Source organism: Onychostruthus taczanowskii, unplaced genomic scaffold, assembly GCF_017590055.1.
Source record: "Onychostruthus taczanowskii isolate IOZ18803 unplaced genomic scaffold, ASM1759005v1 scaffold62, whole genome shotgun sequence".
In the NCBI taxonomy this organism is placed as follows: domain Eukaryota; kingdom Metazoa; phylum Chordata; class Aves; order Passeriformes; family Passeridae; genus Onychostruthus; species Onychostruthus taczanowskii.
This window is the reverse complement of record NW_024503901.1, coordinates 3,721,231-3,743,443: the sequence shown is the minus strand read 5'-3', so window position 1 is coordinate 3,743,443 and position 22,213 is coordinate 3,721,231. Positions and strand designations below refer to the sequence as shown.

At 37.4% G+C, this 22,213-nt stretch overlaps 1 protein-coding gene across 1 annotated transcript in view; it reads right to left on the bottom strand.

Annotated features, from left to right (window-relative positions):
- The window catches only part of SCEL (sciellin), a 78,424-nt gene that overhangs the window by 31,079 nt on the left and 25,132 nt on the right, over positions 1–22,213 (bottom strand). Inside the window, exons 2-5 of the mRNA XM_041419932.1 lie at positions 6,481–6,559; positions 3,292–3,409; positions 2,605–2,667; positions 2,235–2,306 (exon numbers count right to left, since the gene is read on the bottom strand). Of these exons, the coding sequence (XP_041275866.1) occupies positions 2,235–2,306; positions 2,605–2,667; positions 3,292–3,409; positions 6,481–6,559 (332 nt within the window). The remainder of the gene's footprint in view (positions 1–2,234; positions 2,307–2,604; positions 2,668–3,291; positions 3,410–6,480; positions 6,560–22,213) is intronic.

Genomic DNA, 22,213 nt, shown 5'->3' with positions numbered 1-22,213 from the left:
ACCAGTGAAATGATTCATGCAGTGTTCAAGATGTGGAAAGCAGGTTCATACCAAACACTGCAATGGTTTCTGGTTTGCTCTCTGATCCTTTCCTAGTAATTTCTATCATTCCAAAGTATTAGATTATTAATGAAGCAAACAACGGAAGTATGTCATTTGCTTCCGTCTCTACCCAGGTCTAATTGCTATAGATGTGGTTGGAATTTAGTGTTTCTGGAAGGTATTCTGGACTTAGGATCACTAAGTACATGGAAAAATAGCATTGTAATTTTCATCCCTACCTGACTTTTAAGGTTTAATCTTTTGACAAATAGTTAGTTAGTTCCTAATACTTCTGCTTCCTATGGGAAAGATGTTCTCCACTTGGTACAATTCTTATTTACACCTAAAATCCTTTTTTTGGCATACTTTTTCATCAGTTGCATATTAAGAATACTTTATGTTAAATATTTGTGTGTATGAAAAGACCAAATAAGCAGCTTACAATCTGAAATAATCCAGATACTTTAATATCTCAGCATAAAGCAAAAAGATGTAGAGTACAAAAGATGTACAAAAGAAAAAAAGTTGTAGATGTACAAAAGAACAGTGATCCTCAGTGACCCTGTAGAAACTGAATTTGTCCTATGACCTCTAAATTAGCAATCAGGGTTTGAGGCATGAAAATCAAGCTTTAAAAATTGTTTGAAGTGAGTGGCTATCTGGATAAGTGTGACATAGGTGATATATGCTACTTGAATTTCCAAAAAACTTCACAGAAGTCTGTTTTAAGTGTTTTTAAGTAAACTGACCTCCCATGGGTAATAGAGAAAAAACTGCTTCAGATGTAAGAAACAAAGCATTTGAAATAAATGGCAAGTTTCCAGAGTGGAAGCAGAGATCTGTACAAAACCTGTGTTCTTCCATAAATTCATGAATTATCTGGAAAAAGGGAGAGTGGAATGATGTTCCTTGCCAATGTCATTACTTTCTGGTAGTCAAAACAAATGGTGACTGGCAAAGCTTTTCAGAAGTCATCTGCTAACATGTCAGATTTCTAAAATGGCAGATGACATTCACTTTTCTTGGGTGCAAAGTAATGCCTGACAAGAGAAACAATTGATCTCTGAATCAGCAATTATCACTCAGAAAAAGAGTAATATCTTGGAATTATATGGATAATGTTGTGAAAATTAAAACACAGTTCTTAGCAGCACTCAAAAGAGCAAATTCAACATCATGAAGCAGAAGGGGAGGAATTGCAAGCAAAATAGAAATCATTGTTATTACTCCTCTATTACTCCTCTGTGTACATACAAGGTGTGCACAAATCTTAAATACCTACATGGAGATTTGGACTCCCAGATCAAAAAACTAATATGGAAATAGAAAAGATACAAAGAAGAGCAACAGGTAAATTGAAGTTATAGAACGGCTTTCTCATGATGAGTGAACCAATACAGCAGGATTCACTGGGCTGTACAAGAATAGGTAGGGTGATGATACTGAACAAGTCTCTAGACTATTCTTTTTCAAACTCCTGTGGAGAAAGTAAATTTTATGTAACAATTTTGCATTGTTTCTTACAAGAGAAGTAAGGATCATGAAATAAAATAATACAGTGCTAGAACCCAACTGAATAAAGTGCACTTTTCCCAGAGTGTATTTAAGTGCTGGTTCTCATAGCCCCAGTATGTTCTGGATACCAGATGTTAATGGTGGTTGGATTTTGAAGATGTAACACAGAAAGAACCTGCAAACACAAGCATGGTCATGTCTTCACCCAGCAGAGATCAAGGCTGAACAGAACATTCAAATTAAGCACCTGTATGAAAAGAATGACTGATATAGGTACTGATCATAGTATTTGCAAAGAACTATGGGTTTAGCCATCTTGTGCTTAGCTATTGGAGATATGACTTGGGTTTAGAGTTTGAAAAGGAGGAAACTGGGGAGAAATGGTTATCAGCTGTGGAAAAATGCTTACATTTATCTGAACAAGAATACACAGAAGCAGCTACCAAAAAAAAAGAGAAAATATCAAAAGAACCTTTTCTGAAATCACATTTTCATTTGTCTCATTGAAAATTCATACAAAAGTCATTTGCTTAGATGCTTAGAAGTCTTTTGCTTAGATACTTAATACATAAGAAAACTTTAAAAGAAACCACTGACTTCATTAATGCTTTCCTTTTAAAGACCTCTCACAGGTATGACAACCACAACATACAATACAGCCAGAAAAAGAGCCCTACCTGTCCAAGGTGGTATCAGATCTGTATCGTCCAAGAACAGCTTTCTGATCTTCCTTTTCATTTGTGCTACTGCTGTAATAAAAAATTTAGAAATGCCATTTTGGTCACTGATTTTATTAAACAACTCATCATTAATACAAGAGTATCTATGTCTTAGATTAAAGTAACATACAGGGTTTTAGACCATTCAGATGTCAAACCCTGGATCCACTGCAGTGATCAATTATGGACACTGGAGGCAGATTTACAGTGAAAATATGTATAGATTAAAACTGAACAAAGCAGGTTCTTTGCTTTGTTCATGACATAGTAAAAGGACACTCAGTTTTTGCTAATATAATTAGAAATGTGTTCAGATACTCCACCATACCTGTGTAGGCTATCTTGGGATTTGTATTGGTTAAGCACCGCCCTTCCATAGTTTTCATCAGCACTTCAAGCAAAAGAAAAACAATGAGTATTAAAAATAGATAACTTTTTCTTGGCAAAAATTATTCTGTTTTCAATCAGATTTCACAGCTGTCCACTACCACTGTAATTTCACCAGCTACGGAACTCTGCAGTAGAAAACTCCAGATGTTTTGGAGTAAGAATTATCTCTTCCTACAAGCTGTTCATGGTCCAGATAATGATAACATGGTTGCAAGGCATGTTTCTGCTGTAATTTAAGTCCTAGTTTACACTAGACTAAATTAAACTGATTCTGATTTAGGCTCCTTAAAAGAAATTGCCAAGATTTATAATCCTCTTGCTTATAAAAAGAAAAAGATCATAGTCTTGCAACCTAGACATGTCAAACGAGTGATTTTACTTGTAGAGCAGAACTTCATTAAATACTCAGCACTCAAAAGTCCCAATGAAAAACAGACAGTGAATATTCAGCAAGCTAATACTTTCAAAAGGCAATCAGTATCTCATCAAGATAGATAAATAGGAGTTATTTGATTGAATTCCCTAATTCTGGTTGATACCATCCATGCAAAAGTAGACAGTCCATGCAAAGGTGCATGGCATACTGAACTAAATGTGGAAGAAATGCATGTCCTATTTTTCTTACCTTTCCTCCTCAGGCCTCTTCTTTATCCAGCTGTTATCTTGCAAAAGGGTCCGTCGTTTATTAACATCATGTGTAGACTGTTGTCTGCTTTTAATTGCAACAGAGGGGCTCTTCTTATCTGCAAATGCAGAGAAACACATCTCAAAAATTAACACGTAGAAAAATGTTGGAAACCTAAAGTACTATTACAGATGTTGAAATAGGCAAAAGTTTAATACAGATTGAATTTTCAGTTATCACACCTGTTTAATCCAGATTGCTTCTTGAAAAGTTTGTAGCTTCACCTTGAAGGGCCTGCAGAAACCCAGTTTAGCAAACTCAATTCAGTTTCATCCTTAATATGAAACTGCTTTGCCTGTCTCTAATGTAAACACATTTCACAGATCTGATAAAGGAATTACGAAATTTGCATACCACAGTAATCCCAGGAAAATCAAGCTAATGAATCCTGTTTCCTGGGGTGTTGTCTGTGGCTTTTGTATTTGCAGATGTGTGACAGGATACAAATTTTGAATGACAGCTAATCTTGAGGTGACCACATGGCACTCCAACTATACCCAGCTCAAAATATGTGGATTTTCATGTTTCTCAAAGAGTCAGACTCCCTCTGAAGCTTTTTCCTCAAAGGCTGAATGAACAGAGTTTCTTTACTAGTCAGTTACTTAATTTTAATCTGAACTTTAATCAAAGCAATAGCTTTACATCAAATTTAATTAATATTGGTGTATGGTTTCAAAGGTTATTGGGAGAGACATGCTGAACAAACATGGAAGCCTTACATACTTTTGAAAAGAACCTAAAATATCTTTGTCCCACAAGGCTGATATTTAGTGTATTAGGAAAGTAACAGTATGAAATGCACTTGATTTGGGAGAATATGGATTCTTCCCTGTTTTAGAAAGCTGATGTTTATCTCCTTTGGTTTTTTTCATGAGAATTTTGGCCCTTTTTGCAAGCAAAATATGCAAGGACTATTGTTTAGTATTCTCAGTCCACCTAAGTTTCATATCATCAGCCTGTCTGAGGTAAGAGGAAATATTGTTGTGATATTTTAACATGGCCTATTAAAATGGAAATATAGAAGTTCAGACCAAATAGAAATTCCATCTTTTTAATTGCTATATTTGCCCCAAATTTTTCCAGAGAAGAGAGGGTGAAATATTAAATATACAAAATCTTTGTCAATACAGCCAATTAATTAAAAAAATATTAAAAGTACAGAGGATCTTGTGTTCTCCTGTAAAGACCCTCATGGTTTTCTCCATTAATTCCTCACTCTCTGAGCATTTGTGCAAAAGGATTTTCAAATTTCAGTAGACATCGCTATCTGGTGTTCAGTAATTAGACTGTAAGCATTATGTGTAGAAAGAACATGCAGTCAGTATCATGTCATTTGTCAGAGCTGTGTTTTGGCATTCTGCTCTGATTTATAAGAAAATGTACTCCTTGCATTTAACACAAGAACTTCACCTGTAGTGACAACATTAAAAAATGACAAATAGCTACAGTGAGTAGAAGACCAAATTGTCATAAAGCACCAAAACATTTATCTTAAGTGACAATGGCCAAGAGTGAATTTTAAATACTTTTTTTTTTTTTTCTAAAAGTAGATAAAATAGAGATAAAATTCTGTAAAAATAGATAAAATTCAGTCCAAAAATGTATGTCTCTAATTCAAACTGTGCTTGTTTCAATTCCCTATAGGTATGTCCATACTGCCTAGTGAAAGAGAAGGAATGAAAGGTTTGGACTCATCACTGATGCTGCCTAGTTGCATATGTTCTCTGATTCTGTGTTGGACTTGCTCTCTCCAAGACTGAGGTGGTAGAGAAGTAGCAGGTGTTTTAGGAGCCATGGCTGTGATAGCACAGATGTGTGCTTCCATCTCTTGGCCTTGATACCCAGGTTTGGCTTTCTTCTTTTTAAGCAGCATAGATCCAGCCAACTGACAAATGACCAGGGACAGGGAAAATGCTGTTTGTAAGAATGAGCTGACAATCATGGTAGATTAACAAAAACTAATCTATCCTCACTGCATGAATTCTGCATCAGCCTGTTCACTGCCTATTGAGCTAGTTTTTGTCTTAAAAATACTTACTAAAATCTGACTTTAAGGATTTTAAAAAAATTAAGGCATCCCAGGCTTGCCTGAATAGCTCCAGTGGGTTGTCAAAAATCACTTGGATTTCTCAGAAATCATGGCTTTTTAAATGGCTAAGTGAAAAGAATGTTTCATGAAAACTTGTATAAAGCTGGTAGCCCAGGAATATATAATGTTTTCTTGTCAAGAAACACTTGACAAGTGTTTAGCAGATTAGCAAGCAATCTGCTAATGCCTGAGGCCCTGGGCTAGGCATTAGCAGATTGCTGGCCCTCTTTTCTAGCCTAATGAATTTTCTCCCGAGCTTCAGCTAAAAAATTAAACATAGCTCTGATATAAAAGACCAGGTCACATGAGCACAGGCAGATGAAGCTCATCTCTGTCTCTATTTGACAATAAAAATATATGTCCACTATGCAGTAGAGCCAAGCAACTCCCTGTTGTGGCTATGTGAATTTTGATGCACTTGAGACTGGCACATCCCACCTGAACTACGTCCTCATGCATCTCAAAACCTTTCAGTCTATAGAAATATTTTTGAGGTTCAGGGAAATGGAAAATTTCATCATGTTTCTAGTTTGCCTCTGGTTATTTCTCTGCATAGAAAGCAAATTCCACCCCTCCTCAAGTTTTACTCATCCAGAGGACTAAACAATAATCAAACAATGATAAAACAACTTTTCTGACTCCTTCCCCCATTCTACTTTTCCTCAATTTCTCCTCGTTTTCCCTGTGTGGGTCAAAGAGACGGCACTGAGACCAGTGGATCTTCCCGCTGCCCTTGCAGCCACTTTGGTCCTGTGGGTTTTCCATGACAACCACACCACCTTGCCCCTCACCACCCGGCTCCCTCGCTCCACCACACTCCACTGCCCAGTGGGATGTTCTGGCCTCAATCCCTGCCAGCCACAGCTTATGCACAACACCCAGAGTGTGGCATCTGAATTGGGTCACAGCAGCCCCGATCACCCTCCTGCCACTGCTCTGTGAGGGAGCTGTGCCAGGGGCATGGAGGGGCCTGGACAGGAGGGAGGCCGCGCCTCAGCCTGCAAGTGCCCCTGGAGCAGGAAATGGAGACTCAGTATTACCTCCTTGATTAGGAGACTGTTTTCGTATGTTGAAAGCTGACATTTGTCCCGTGGGATTGTTCTGTCCTTCTGCAGGAATCTGAAAGAAAATGTGACAAAAAAGGAAGTGAGCATTGTCAGTGACATTAGGAATCGGCCCCAAAGACAGGTCAGGTTTGCCTCCACTTCGGTCATCTCCTTGCACAAGTTTAGTCTGACAGGCTGGAATGGCTGAGGGCTGGTCACAGCCCTGCTCAGAGCAAATCTGGTGGCTTTTCCCTGCCTGGTGACAGCTATGTGCATCCCTGCCCTGCTCCTCTGCCTGTCACCCTGCCCCTTCCCTGTTGGGAGCTCCTTCCCTGAGAGCATTTGGTGTGGTGAGAGCCTGCAGGGGCAAGAGGAGTAATACGGCTGCTTCCAGCCGGGGCATGCCTGGTGGGCTGCAATGGTCCGGATAGCGCAGTCCTGCTCAGCACAGCCCGTCCGAGTTCCCAAGCAGCTGCTGGCTGCAGGCAACCTTAGCAAGCTCGAGTGATATCAGCTCTCAGTGATTATCAGCTCTTTGTGATTTCAGCTCGTTAGCTTGCTAGGTGCCGCAGCAAATGCAGGGAGAGAGAGGAGAAGGCCATGTGAGGTTCCGAAGAAATTCTTTATTGGGGTCTTCCACAAAGGTTCTCAGGGACAGCTCTTCTGCTGAACTGGGCAGAAGCAGGGGTTTATATAGGGTACAGGGGTTTTGGAAATTGTCCAGTAGTAAGGGTCAGGGGAAAGTGACCTCTAGGCTTACAGAGAGATAAGCAGGGGTCTGAAGGTGGAAGAGAGTTTTTCTAAGGCCCAGTCATCATGACTTGGCATTTCCTAGCTCAGGCTTCTGACCGCCAAGGAGCCATTGCAGGCCCTGGGCCAGCTACAGAGGGGTACTGCAGAATGGATTGAGGTGGTCAGCTGAAGGGGAAGATGCTATCAGTCCCTGGCACAGCACCTGGAGCACAGGTGAGACCATCCAGCCCTGCTGATGGGTCCCTCAGACTCAGTGGCCATCAGCAGCTGATGCAGAAGGCCAGGATGGAAAGCAGTTCTGCTGCTCTGCAACAGTTTTCTAGTCACTGACTTCTTCCCTTACTTCAAATCAAGTTAAAAGCCTCCAAGACTGATGATTTAAAAAAAAAATATTTTGGAGTTGAGCCATTCAAAAGATTTCATGTTTTGCTTTGAAAGTGGATTGTGAATACCAGGTTTCCTAGAGAAAGCATCAAGCAGAACCAAATGACATTTTGATGACAGAAAATTGTCCCTTAAGTTAAAAAAGCCCCAAATGCTAACATTGACTTAAAGAGTTTGGGCAAAACTGACCCTCTTTAGCAAATGGATTCCTTTTTGTAAAGCAGCATTTTCCAAGAAAGCAATGTTATGCTGGAAAGCTCACAACATGCTCCACTGTCAGGCTGCTAAAACTTACAGAAGCAGCAGAAACTGACAGAAGCAGTCCTTAAAAATCAGAAACATTCTTGGTTCTCTGGATGACAGAGCTATCCTTTCTTTCTTTTTGCAGATGTGAAATGTATTTCTTACACACCTAAAATAGAGTGGAGACACTGTGGCCTGTGGTTCTGTCTTTACTGATGGAAGGTGAAGATTTTGGATTCTGGCAAAAGCTTAATAATAATGCTTACACTGACAATAAAACATTGTGGCTGCCACAAAGGATTGCACTTAGAGCAGATTTTCCTTTTCTTTGCTTGTGCTGCCCAACAATTACTAAAAAAACCTTATGATTAAAAAAACCAAAAAAAAACGAAAAACCCCACCATCAAAAGAATCCCAACCAGCCCCCAAAAAACGAAAAAAAAAAAAACCCTCCCAAAAAATATCCCAACAAACAAACCAGCAAACAAACAAGAAGCATTAAACAACTAGAGATCTTTCTAGAAAGTAAAGATATAAACACAAAACTAATATTGGAGTCCAAAGTCTGCATGTATCTCAACCAGTTGTAAAATTCCAAATATTTCTTAGAGTTTAAAATTCTGGCATTTTAAAAAGGCTCCTACCTGCATTCCATTTTTTTAAGCTCAGTTGTTGGTATCAAGCAAGCATTGGCACGGTATGTGTAGAAAACATGTGACTGTTGGATCTGGTTCCCACACAATAAAAATATGCTCAGGGCTATGGTGAGTCTTATTTACTTTGCAATAGGTTATAAAATGCCTTTTAAAAATATTTATGTAAGGTTTTAAGCATATGTGAACTCAATTTCCTAGAAATTGTTCAGGTAGTTTTTTTAGATAGTTACCACTTTCACTATAAATTTTCCTGAACTGTCCCAAGATGATAGAGAGGTCTCTGATTTACTTTTTCAGCTTAGGTACAGCTGGACATTGATGTAGTCAGTCCCAGGATAATAGAAATTTGATATTTCAGTATATTTTCAAGCAATGAAAACTGGAACTTCTTCATCTCAAGAAGTAGTAGTTTGCATAGAAGAATTTTGGATTTATTTTCTATTAAGTACTTTTAAAGCCATTTTCTAAGGGAAATTAGTCATAAGACTTTGAAAAAGGAGACTTCTTTTGTGAAAATTAAACCAAATGAAAAGCAACTATAAAGAGGCTTGCAACTCCTCTTGTATCCATGAGAGTCCAGCATGTTGCTTTCATCCTCCAACATTTAATTAATACTGGGGTTTTTCTCATCCTATATTAATTTTTTAATATTTTTAGGGCAAAACAATATTTCTGTTTCACATGTGTACAGCATCCAGAATAAACAGCTGCATAGTGTCCCAACCCAAAAGCAGTATGCATAAATGAATCTAAGAAACAGGTACACTCCCTTTTACAGTCAGCACTGAAAATGTGCCAGGTAGTCTGAAATTTTAAACCCAAGCATTTCAGTCCTACAGAATACTGCCATTTTGTCCTTAAGGCTTTCCTCTTACCCTGAGCTTTCAAGTTTTATATCAAAGATTAATTCATTAAAATTTAAAATGCAAATTAAAAAAAATTACTTTAATCTGTAGCACAGACAATCAAGAATCATCAGGGTAATATTTAAATTTTAGGGCTTAGAAATTAAAAGAATCTTGCATAAAGAGGAAGAATAGAGCTCATCAAAGCATTTTTCCTTGGCCTTCATTATTTTGAAGTGTGTGTGTTTGTATCTGTGCATTTAGAAAGGGGAGTGGACTAGAGATTATGAGGATCCCATTAGTTTAAAAATATCAGCTCATAAAGATTTGGAACTGTCACATTATTCACACAGGTCAGTGAACAGCTCATCTTCAGACCATAAGGAGATAAAAAGTTTTTAACTTTGTAAATGAGATTGTGAGAAAGCAGAGTTACAGCTTTCTGTACTATGCTGCAGTAGTAAACTATGTTCAGACATTTTTAATAAGATCTCAACCACCGAAGCAAAACAGCTCAGCTGGAATGCAAAACAAAAACAAACAGGAATGCAACTCCAGTGTAATTTGAATTTAAAAACAGCGTCAGGAAACTCTAAACGAAAATTAAAACTGCCCTGGCCAGTCCAGTAAGCAGCTCCTAAATGGTTTTAAGACATGCCACTCCTAGATTCAGACCCTCAAACATTTTGTGGGAAATCCAAGCATAATCCCAAAGAAATTCAGAAAAACATCAGGCTTGGCTTCAGGGAAAGTAAAAGTACATCTAATCTGGCAAGAAATTCCTCCAAAAGCAGCACAAATCTCTAACACTATTTTTATCACAAATACCTGTATTTACACTTCTACATCTCCTTTTCATCTCCTGCAGTGACTGATCAGGAGAATACCTCAGGCCTGCCTTAAATTCTGAAAGCCAGACCTTTCCAGATCATCTGAGCACACCCATTCCTCCACCACAGAGTCCTTCTGCCTTCCTTCTGCTCTTTGTGATTAAGCTTCACACATATGCATTGCTGTATTTAAAAAAATGCATAATAATAGAAGCATTTCCTGTAAGATTCATGTTTTCCACATAAGACTGAACTACTTCCAACAAAAAAAAATCTTTGCTCTTTGGCTTCTAGCTATGACAGTAATTAAGACCTTATTCATAAGTCAGTTGATATGTATTTTGCTTCTAATAAAACAAGATTAATTTCCACAGCTTAGAGGCAAGAAGCCTCTGCATTATCACCACACTGTATAATAGTAAATGTTGAAGGAGTGTCTCGAGAGATACACCTTCTTCTTTTAAAAGTCAAAATATTTGTTTTTATACTGAGGTTTTTCATATAAAGCATTGCCAAATTCAAATGCCTAAAATGTCAAATTTCCCACTATTATTGATGAACTGGGTGATACAAAAAGTGGTAGCTGAACAATTGACTTAAAAAAGGAATGTTTCAGAATTTGCCTGTCATCCAGCTTCCCATGCTGTATTGCTAAACCAGCCTCAGTTGTAAAGAAGTTGCTGAGATTGGCATGTCCACATGAAACACCAGCTGGAATAAACGGGTTCCATATATGACTCCACACAACCACAGCTTGCTGGCTGCTGTTTGCTACATGATCTTCAAGTTCCAGCTTTTGAAAGCATCAAATATTTGCCATGTGAAAAAGAAAATTGGCCTATACTTTTTTCTTTCTGTATCCAAATTATGAAGCTTGCCACCAAAATTTGATCTTCTTGAAGAACTACTCTGCTCTGACCCAAGCCAAACAGTCAGTATCCTGAGAGCAACCAGAGCTCAAAATTTTAGAATCATTCCATTAGATCTGAAGATTTACTTCAGCTCTACCTTTTGTTTTCCTTTGTTTTCCCTTGTAACTCTTAATCTTAATTCTATAATATGTGGCTTATCTTTCATTTATGTGAGCTGAATGTAGAGAATATGATGGTTTAAAGAAAAGCACATCTGGTCTGAATCATAGTTATGAAAGACACAACAGTGTATCCTTGCTTTCAGTTAACAACTTTCAAGTCAGCAAACTTCATTATTTCCTCCATCATTTCTCTTGAATATAGTGTGACCAAAAAATTGAATTAAGTAATCCTGACTTGATACAGGATAAAGATTTCCAAGCCCTGCTAAGACACTGGGAACACACATAATTGCAGCTTTTCTTCAAGACATGCACTCGTAAGTGTGTGAGGTAACATCTTTCTGGTCTGGAAGTCAATAGCAATTTTGCTGTTGTCCGTATGCATCCTTTCTGCCCTCAGATAACAGTGCTGTGACTGGGCTGTCAGATCTACCTACCTATACCTTACTGTCAAATAAGAATTTTCTGATTGCAGATAAAGGCTGTTTTGCAAATCACTATCATGGTCAGAACCATTCAAAGCTGTACAATCCTTCATAAATCCAAACTTGTTATTACAGACAAGAATATGATCTCTTCAAATAGTCTTAAAGGCCCTTCTGTCAGGTGCAGATCTATATGTATAACTGATGCTCTAATTTCTTCCCTACACAATTGCCAACAGTAACATGATTCTGTTTGTCAGCTAATCTTTTTGTCCTTTGCTGAAAAGTACATTTAAAAATTGCTACATTTATTTTACGGACATTAAACAATCACAGAAACATATTCCTAAAGAGATTTTTTTTCAGGAATTACACATCAGAGCAATAGCCATATAATACATTTGTGAACTTCTGAAAATAACACATTGTGTTTGAATAAATATTTTATTCTACTGTTTTGTCCACAGAACTAATAACACAGAAAAGAGTTCACACAGAAAACAGAAATAACATGTATATTTGTGTAAGAGAGAAAACAGGCAAGATAGGACTAGAGACCACGTGAATGCATGACAGCAATCATTCACGTATTTGTAGCTGAAAGAGCTCTCAAAACTGGTTTTTCAAGACGTGGGCGGAGGAGATTCTGTTTTGAAAGAAGCTGTGGAACTGTCACTAATGTAAAATCAACTAAATCACAATCCAAATTTGTATGTATTTGCAAATTAGAAATATTCATTCAGTTTTAAATGTAGTATTTTTTTTTAATAGAGTGCAGAAAAGAGGGTGATAATTTTAATTTTCTTTATTCAGCTCTGTCATTCAATTCACTAGATTTTTGATGAAGAACGCTTCCTGTTTATACATTGTTCAGGTCATTTTATAGATAAGTCCTTGCATTTAAGTAGAATGCGCATTTTTGCAAAGGTGAAAATTAAATGGAATTGTTGGTTTGGGGTTTTTTTCCCCCCAATGTAATAAAGATAATTCAAGCAAATTATAAAAGAGTAAATACTCATTAATTTTTGACTAAAAACCCAAATAAAGAAAAAAAAAACCAATAAAATGAACCAAAGAGCAAAAACAACATTGAAACAGCCATTCATGAAAAGTGGTCTGAACAGTGAATTTATCAGAGAATTATCACTAGAATAAAATACAATTATCAATATAACATAAATGATGCAATAATTAAGATAGTATGGACAGAAGAAGTCAGAAAAGTCCCAGGAATCTGAACACCAAAACTGCGTAACTTTCAGAGCTGCATTTTCATAGTCAAGTTCTCCATACTTCTTGAAAATCAGATCCTTTGAAATGGCATTCTAAACTGGATATCAAGAAATCACAGAACATCTGAAAATGTAGGAGTTTCCCGACATGGTAGGGAACAGTATAGAACCAGAACAGTTAACATCCTTACCTAGGTATGGTAGAAGTTAGTGTCCTAGTGTGGCTCAGTGTGGTTAGTCAGCCTGGAAGGGAGTCACAATCAAAGCAGACTGAGAGCTGAACTGTTCTTCCCCATCCAGCTGTCTGAAAAGTCAAGAGATTTCTCATTCAGAGGCTGAGTCACTTAAGGAGGAGGTAGGAGGTGTGGAAAAGGGTGGCACCTTGTAGAAATACGAGATCAATTAAGCGTACGGGTGAGTTGTCCTTCTGTGCTTGCTGTTCTTTTCAAGTGCAGTAGGGTTGGGTTTCACAAAATGAACTGCCTTCAGAGACCTTGAAAACAGAAAACCAAGCAATTACCATTTGGAAAAACATGCTAGAGTAATTTGGATTTTCCAAGAAATATGTGCTGCGGAGATATAGAGCTGCCTCTCAGCCAGACTTGCAGGTATTTACAGGGATGAACATGAACACCCTATTTCACGGAAGAGAAGTTCTGCAGAAGTGTTACATGGGGATCACATGCTGGGATCTGATCTGCATCAAGTATTTGCACCGTTTGGGTATGTGGGCAGAGGCAAAAGATCTGGGGGGAAATCCCTCCCACATGAGATCTTGTTGCAAGCCTCTCTTATCTCTGCACATTTGCATTGCTCCTTCAGTACTGCCAGCAATAAACAAAGGAGGGAAGAACTTGTGTTCAGTTTTGGGGTTTTTTTTCTTTCTTTAAAATGGCTGCAAATAGGTTTGTAGGCTAAGAACTGCATTAATGTTAGTAAATACAGTAGTATGAAATCAGTACTTTTCTTATAGGAATACTTTGTACAACTCCATGCTTCTCTTTAAGATACAGAGGCTGGTTTTAATGTATCTTATACAAGCCCACATTATTTTATATCTTGGCAACTTTTGTAATGAAATATGTGAAAGGTTGTTTAACAAGATGCTGGCCAACCTTTAGTCCTATTATTTTTTGTGAAAATTAAGAATTTCTTTGAAAACAAAAAAGCAAACTGACATGAATTGACTTAGTAATAGCCTGTATTTTTATTCATGGTTGCCTTTTCATAGGCTTGGTACTTAGTAGAATGAAGCTACTCTCCAAACATTGGTTCTGTTTGATAAAAGACAGCTGATGAAGCAGAGCAGCAGACAAGAAAATACCACATATTATACAAATAATATAAACTATTAACTACCATAAATCTCAGAATTAATGAATACAAGCACGCACACATTTCTAAATTTCGTACGTCTCAAGTTCTGCATCTCTTAAAGTCAAAAATACTTACAGCAGTCCTGGAATTTTCAGGTACTATGTATTTATCTTTTTACAGTCAAGAAGAAACTTTTGTGAATACATGTATTTACAGACACATTGAGAATTTAGTTGCCTGCCATATGAAACAGATGTCTTTCTCCATAAGAAATGAGGAGTTAGCATCAAATGGGAATTAGCTTTAAAAAATTTACATACATTTTCATTTGAAATTGGCATTAGCTTTTATTTATAGTAACACCTGAGAGTAGGAATATCTTCTTTTTTGAAACATTTTTCTTTCAAAATTCAGGTGCTACATGATGTGAATTTGTTATCAGTTTCCATTCAACCAGACAAGACCCACTTGTAAATCAGAGATATGCTTAACCTGTCTCACAGCACTACCTTCTTCTTCTTTAGCCAAAGCATTTGAGAAACACAAATAGAGATGCAAACAATACAGTCTGGAGAAGTTAAATTTATATTTTCCTGTAAGTATGGCCTTTGAACACAGAGAAGAAAGTTTGGGGCAGAGCAGGCCAGTTCTGCTACCCCAAATAAGCCCAAGGCTTATTGTAAGGCAGTCCTTGCTAACTCTTTGGTGTCTGGTGTGACAGAGCAGACAGTCTATAGGAAGATGCATACATATGAAATTCCAACAATGGTGCTGACCTCAGCCTAGGAATGAAGCAGGCCAGCTGTGTTTTAGTGACTGTTCTGTGACAACCAGTATATTCTTTGGATGGTGAATTTTTGGTGTTAGTTGTGCTGATTACTTAGTATTTCAAAGCTGTAAAAAATAACTCAACCTTTTTTTTTTTAGACTAAAGTAAATCTGACTTACTTATAAACAGTCTGTCTCATTTTCTGTATTATAACCACATGCAAGCATTGTTCCTAGTGAATAAAGACTATATGATGCAGTGCTGTATATCAGGAATTAAACAGTTTCACCATAACCATAACAGTGAAAATGACACATAACTATTTTCCATGAAAAAACTTCCTATACTCTGAAGAAATTCAGCTTTCAGAAATTCAGAGGAACTCAAACTTTGACTTTGGATCTCAGTATCACATGTAACACTTACAAATCCAGCCATGCCCAGAATGTGAGAACTGTTCTACAGTCCAGTTTCTTTTGGTTTTTTTTTAATTCTCTAGTATAAAGTCCATATTAAATTGAAGGAAAAGTAGTAGTGAAATACAGCAAAATGTAATTTCTCAGACTATTTCAGAACTTGAATTACATCTCCCTTACTACCTTTCTTGCTTTTAAGAAAACATCCAAGTTGAAGCACAGATTCTAGACACAGATTTTTCCATAGTGTCAGAAAAGAGCAGTGCAAGAAATACAAACAAGTTTGTATTGACAAGTGATGACTATCAACTGAGTATGTATTTTACCTAACCATTGCACTGGGCCACGTACTACTACTGATTTCACATTAACCTGATATTTTTATTTTTATTTTTATTTTTAGTTCAACCAGTGAAGTGTTTTGGTGCAAACAGTAACTTGTTTCATATCTATCTACCTACCAATAATCTACTTGCTGGAACTTAATTAAATACTCTGCTTTTGTTTGTCATTCTCTCAAGAAGAAAACAGGAAGTTCTCTGAAAAGTAGATACAAACATAACTGGCAACATCCTAGGGTTATATAACCCCATCAAAATCATTCTGATAGCTTGATTTAACACAGTGTGTGGCCTGTCATAATTTATGATAGAAAACAAGAAATATCTTAGAATTCTTCCCTACAATAAATCCTCTTTATCCTTTATTAATAACCAGCAATTGGGACACATTAGTGATCAGTAAGGAGAGGCCACTATCTCTTGCAAGCTTAGGTTTTTGACACAGTCTGGAGGACATTTCAAGCAGGCTCATTTTAAATACCTCATCTACAATGGAGGTTTATTTGCCATCCAAGGAATTCTCACAATGCCGCTACGAAACTGACAGTGACTTTTAAAACAGAGTAGCACTGGCAGAAAACTGAACAGAAGTATTTCACAAGTACCATAATTCAGTTTTGAATGGCTTATTCAGTGTCATTAAAGTCAAATGCTTATAGCACCCTACAGTGGCAATACATTACCATACTTCCCAACCCTCATAGTTTTCTGAAAAAGATGATTGTGTTCAGTGTTCTTAGCTTCAACTTATTCGCTTTTCTAAAAATTCTATGTCCCTTGGTTGCTAATAAAATGCATTTTTCTCTACATGATTTTCTTGTCAATTTTTATTGGTTTTCCATTTTTCAGTACAAAACCTACTGCAAAATATTGTGCTACCTCAACATCTTTGTTAAGGTTTATAAGATAGCACAATGAAAATAATATAGTGTAGCCTAGCTCCATTGAGCTGTTATGTAGATTCACAACACAGCGTGTGGAATGAGCAGTAACTCAGAAGAAAATTTTTAGACAAATATTGTTCTGTGACTCCTCCCAAAAAGGGAAGAATACTTTACTGAATATATTTTTTCATATACTCAGTGCTCCAGAAGAGAAGTCCTGTAATACTTCAGGCTTTCCAAGTAGGATAGGTTAATTGTGGGTTATAAGATTCTATAGCTGATATGTCCAAAACATTTGAAGACAGCCTAGCAAATAATGTTCAGTTTTTTCAAGATAGGGTAAAGCAGCTACATTTAAGCTATTAAATGAAACATACCAAAGCCCATTATCTGGCCTGAGGACAAAGGAGCACAGCATGTTCTGTACCTGTATCACTAAAGTTGCTTTTTAAAAAGAACTGTGTGGCCTCATCCACACTCCTACTGAAAGCAGTCCAGAGCTTGTAACAGGGAGATCTGTCCATGCCTTAGTCTTTTTTCAGAGACAGATAATTGTCATGAACAATACTGTGTCAAGGACTGTGTGTGATAATAGTATGGACAAACAGAGGATATTGCTCAGGCCCAGATCCTACTAAGTTAACTAGTATGGGCCTATTAATTGGCCCTGATTTCTCCAAATTTAATTGTGTTCAATAGAGCTCATGTCAAAAGATGACTAAAAGTAAACACTCTGAAACATATAGATAGGTGTAGGCAGTGGATGGTGCCGAGCTGCAAGGCAGCATTTAGCAGAGCAACACAGCTGGTTAATGTCATCTTTATTAGGGATGTGAGTTGGACATCTTTGCCACCTGCACATTTTTCTTGCTTAAGCTTAGTGTAAGCTCACCTATGTACATAGAGAGCAGTTCCAACAGGTTAAGTCAAAAGGGTCATTTATGTAAAAAACCCAGTGCAACAAATAGAAAAGGAAGTGATGCTCATGCGTAGGGTGACCTTCCTCTTGAAGGTGACTAACAAAAGGCCTGCTCCTCCCTAAATTCCCAGTGCATCCCTACATAAAATAAGCTGACGGTTGGGACCTGTGCTACGTCTTTATACAGAGTTACTTTTCACTTGGGTGAAAATAATTAATCAAAATAATATATTGCCTATGGGTACACCCTTACCAAGAGGTATTTGTGACTCAGAACCAGATTATGAATGTCTCTATGAATCCTAGCAGCACTAATGGCTGCAACAGAGAGGGAGAAATAAGAAGTATGACTTTTTTTCCATGGGCAGGTTATTCTAACATTATAGATTCCCCCTGAAGATTCTGGTTCTCATGCTCCTAGACAGACATCTTATACTAATGATCTAATGTGAGATGGAAAGCCCTTTTCTTCATGGGCTTCCTTGCTCCTACTAGGAAGGATATGGGTTTTAAAGGTAGATAAGCAATGCCCTGGCTGCTTTGCAAAGGGCAACTACTGGCAGTGCCAAGTACCTGCAGTATTTTGTAACAACTTTTTTCTATCCTGTATGCTCAAAAATTAGAATTCTTCTGCCTAATTCATGTGCAAGGCTCATGCTGTTACAATCCAATGATTAAGAGGTGCCTCTGCACAGGTTTAGGTGCAGATGAGACCATATGCCCAAGTCAATGTTACAGATTTATTTGAACAATGAGTGTGAGGTAGAGAGATAGAAATAAATAGAAAAGAGGTGAGGGGGACAAGAAGGATGGGTGGGAAAAAAGAGAGAGAATGAGAGAGAGAGACAGACAGATGGGTGTCCCAAGATTTTTCAAAACTTTTCATCATTTATACATCTCTTATTATTTCACATTCTTTCTCTATTGGTTAAGCAATTCCCTCAACTCTAAAGCTAATTAGTCTGCATGCTCTGTCTTTCTTTTCTTTTGAGTTGGTGGGTTTCATGGGTAGGTGGGTTATGAGTCAATGGTCATTATCTCCCTCATGAATTGTGTTTATTAGTTTTTCCTTATCTTGGGAGTTATGCCAAATGTCCTTGTAGCCTATAAACTCTGCATTCTTTGTGTCCACAATCAATGATACAGTTTTCTTCCCAAGCTTTGCTAACCTCCCCCTAGGCCTGAGATCACTGTAGCGTGTGACCTAAACTTCAGCAAGTTCTACAGACAAGTATTTCATCCTCCAACACACAGACAACAGTACCACCTTTATACAGCCCAAGTCCCAGGTATCCACAGAGACATATCTGGGGGGCCTTGGTGGCCATTGTTGATTGCAGATGCCATCTGTCCCATAACTGGGGTGATCCTTGTTTGACCAGTGATATGCCTATGAACCATTTTTTCTTTTCACACAGCAGACTACCTTAACCACTGGGTTATAATTTTTTTGTGTAAGGGAACACAATCACCTGTTTTTTTTACCTCCTGAAAGTTTAAATATTCTCTGGAGAAAGAATAAAGCTACAACCCTTTTACTATGGCATACAAATATTTGCCTTGACTACTGTCAAAATGAATATTTAGATATTACGTATGGAAATCTCATTTTTCTTTTTATGTTGTAATTTCTCAGCACTTTATCACTTGGATTGTTTAAATAGGTAGACATAAGAGTTATTTTTTAATATGGTGTAGCAGCAGCTGTTGTGCAAAGGCAGAAGAACTTAACACTTTCACTCGATTAAGTTACTGTCAAAGTGAGTACAGCATTTCACAGTCTGGTATGAAATACCATAATGCACCAAAGATAATGTTGTGTTTTATGGATTAACTTTTGCCAGCCAAGCCATTTCCTTTAGTTATTGTAGGTTGCTGTTCCTGGGGAAGACCTTTCAACTGGTTAAATTAAGGCATGCATTTTTTTTAAACCACACCTTTCTGAATACAGGAAGGAGCACTCTCAGAGCTTTTTCATATGCATTTTTGGAATGCTAAGAAAACCTTAGTCACAATACAGATGTATTTGCAGCCCATTGTTCTCCCAAAGGGTGTGGCAAAGTTCATAAACTTAAGGAGGAAGAAAAAATGTCATAAATATTATGCAAAATGTCTCAAACTTTTCACATCTTCTAGCTGGCCCAGAAAATGTCTGAGCAGCGTCTTCTGTTCATAGCAGTTGCCAATACATTTCATGGAGGTAGATAGTCTTCAGTGTTTTTGGGACTGATTTTCCCACAATTTGAATAGGTCCTGACTCTGCAAATAGGTAAAATATATTTCAGAAGTACTCAAAAGTCTCGTCCATAGCATGCTAAACTTGAGTATTTTGATCTTGCACCACTGCCATTACTGCCTTAGCTAACATAGTTACTAGTTTTATCAGTTACTGATAAGATCAGTTATTTGAGGAAAATTGTGCTGAAAATCTGGCTAAGTCAAATGACATCTATGTGGCACCAAATGAATGGGTGTAACCAGTTTTGTAGCTTATGTCATTGATAAATAGCTTATTTGTTAATTTGTTACCAGTTTCTGAATTAACAAAGAACTTTCACATAGGTGGCTAAAGAATCAGATTGTGACCTAGAGTAGTAGAGGGAGTGTGAGAATTAGGATTAGATGTGCTTTTTTCATTAAAAAGTGACTTTGTAATATCTCTGTCAAATCCCCACTGAGAGAGCTCTGGGAAAGAACAAACAGTGCAGATCTCAGGAAAGACCATCTCTAAAATATGTTAGAAGAGGCAAAGTCAAAAGGAGAAAAGTTTTTTCCTGCTCCTTGTTTGAAATTTTCTTATAGCATTTAATTGGTCAGGGGCATTGTAAATACATAGGAGACAACCCCCACAGGCTGTTCTTTTTTATGGTGCAGATAAGGAGATGTATCTGCCCCAAAGAATGTGGGGAAGTTCACTTGTCTGATAGACTGGCTCTCCTCTCCTTGCCCTGGTATTGTGTTCCGATTTTCTGCTAGGGCTAAGCAGCCTTCTCTTGTAATTCCTTCTTTTATTATTTGGATCAAATTAGTTGACTGAGAACTTGATTGTTATTTGAAAGCCTACATGGAAATTTCATACCAATCAAGACAACCCAATGAACCAATATCCCACCTATTTAATGAAATCTTTCTTTGATGAACATTCCATGCTAGTGTTATCAGCACATTAAACTGCAGTGCATGATTGCCAAATGTTACGGATTGTGATCCTGTTCTCTATCCACATCAAAGCTGAATATGGATATGGAAGAAAGGAAGGGTTTTCCCTGTTCCTGGAAGATGCTGGCTGTGCTGTAGTTAGCACAGAGCAGCTTATTGTAGAAGAATTGTTAGAAAATATGTTCTAAAATCAATAACTGCAAAAATAAGACACAGACCAAAAATGTGAATTGGAAAGGATGGAGTTGAACTTAAAAAGGTTCAGAGAAGAAAAAAAAGATTACTGAAGATGCATAATTACTTTTCCCCACACTGAACAAATGCAGCTAAGTGTGGTAAAAGGAGGTGTAAGTGTAAAAACATCACAAACAGTATGAGAAGGGTGTATTTCAATTCCCCCCGAGTACAAGAGCTAATTGGCATCAACAGAGAAGAGAAGAAGAGAAGAGAAGAGAAGAGAAGAGAAGAGAAGAGAAGAGAAGAGAAGAGAAGAGAAGAGAAGAGAAGAGAAGAGAAGAAGGAGAAAGGAAAAAAAGAGAAGTGTTTCTGTATGTAGGATGTAAGCTCTCCTTGCTGCAGGAAGACATATCTCCAATAGTTTATGAAATGCAAGTTTATTTATACTCGTGCCTGCCTGTACTTGTGCATGTCAGTGTGTGTGTGTATGCAAGTATGTACTTATATAGGCATGTGTGTGTACCCACATGTCAAATAGCTGGATGAGAAACAAGCTTGAGGAAGAGAAAAGCAGTAATTGTTACTAAATAAAGAAAAATTCCATTGGGATAAAGAGGAGCCTGAGAAGCAAATTGATAAAGACTTCAAGGACACTTAGGGAAGGCAACTTAAATGCTCTCCCTATTCTTCCACTCTTTCCTGAGCTCCTGAATTTTGCTTTTGGCAATTGTTGGAGACAGAATACAGAGCTGACCAAGGAGTGCCACTGTCATGTTATGCCCCTATGGTCAAAATTTGTATAACACTCATAAATAAAATTGCATTAAAATTATTTCCTAATTCTTTGATGACAATGCAAACAATTGGCAATACAATCAAAGTGATACCATTTTTCTGTGGAATGTTGTTTATTCGGATATTAAAATAAGCCTTAGTGAAGGGCTTGTCATTCAGCCCCTCAACTGAGAGTCATACAGCATTGTCATTTTATTTCTTCAGACTTTCTTCTCTGTTTACATGACAAATGTGGAAACTATGCAAATATGTAAACATGCAGAGAATTTTACTTTGTTTGTACATGTTTAAGACCCTTTCCTTACTAATAAATACCTTTGCAATCCAGTAAAAATTTTCACCTGTTCAAATAACAGAAAAAATAGCAAAGCAGATTTATGTAGTTCATCTGCAGGAGTAAAATTGAAAATGGTGTCATGGAAATGGCATCAGCCCTCCACATTCCCCTCCCCTGGAAAAGAATTCAGCCGGCTTGTTGTTCTCCCTTATCCACAGAATTAGAAGGTTTAGTAGCATTTCCAGGTATCTTCCAAGGAATAAGCTTCAGGT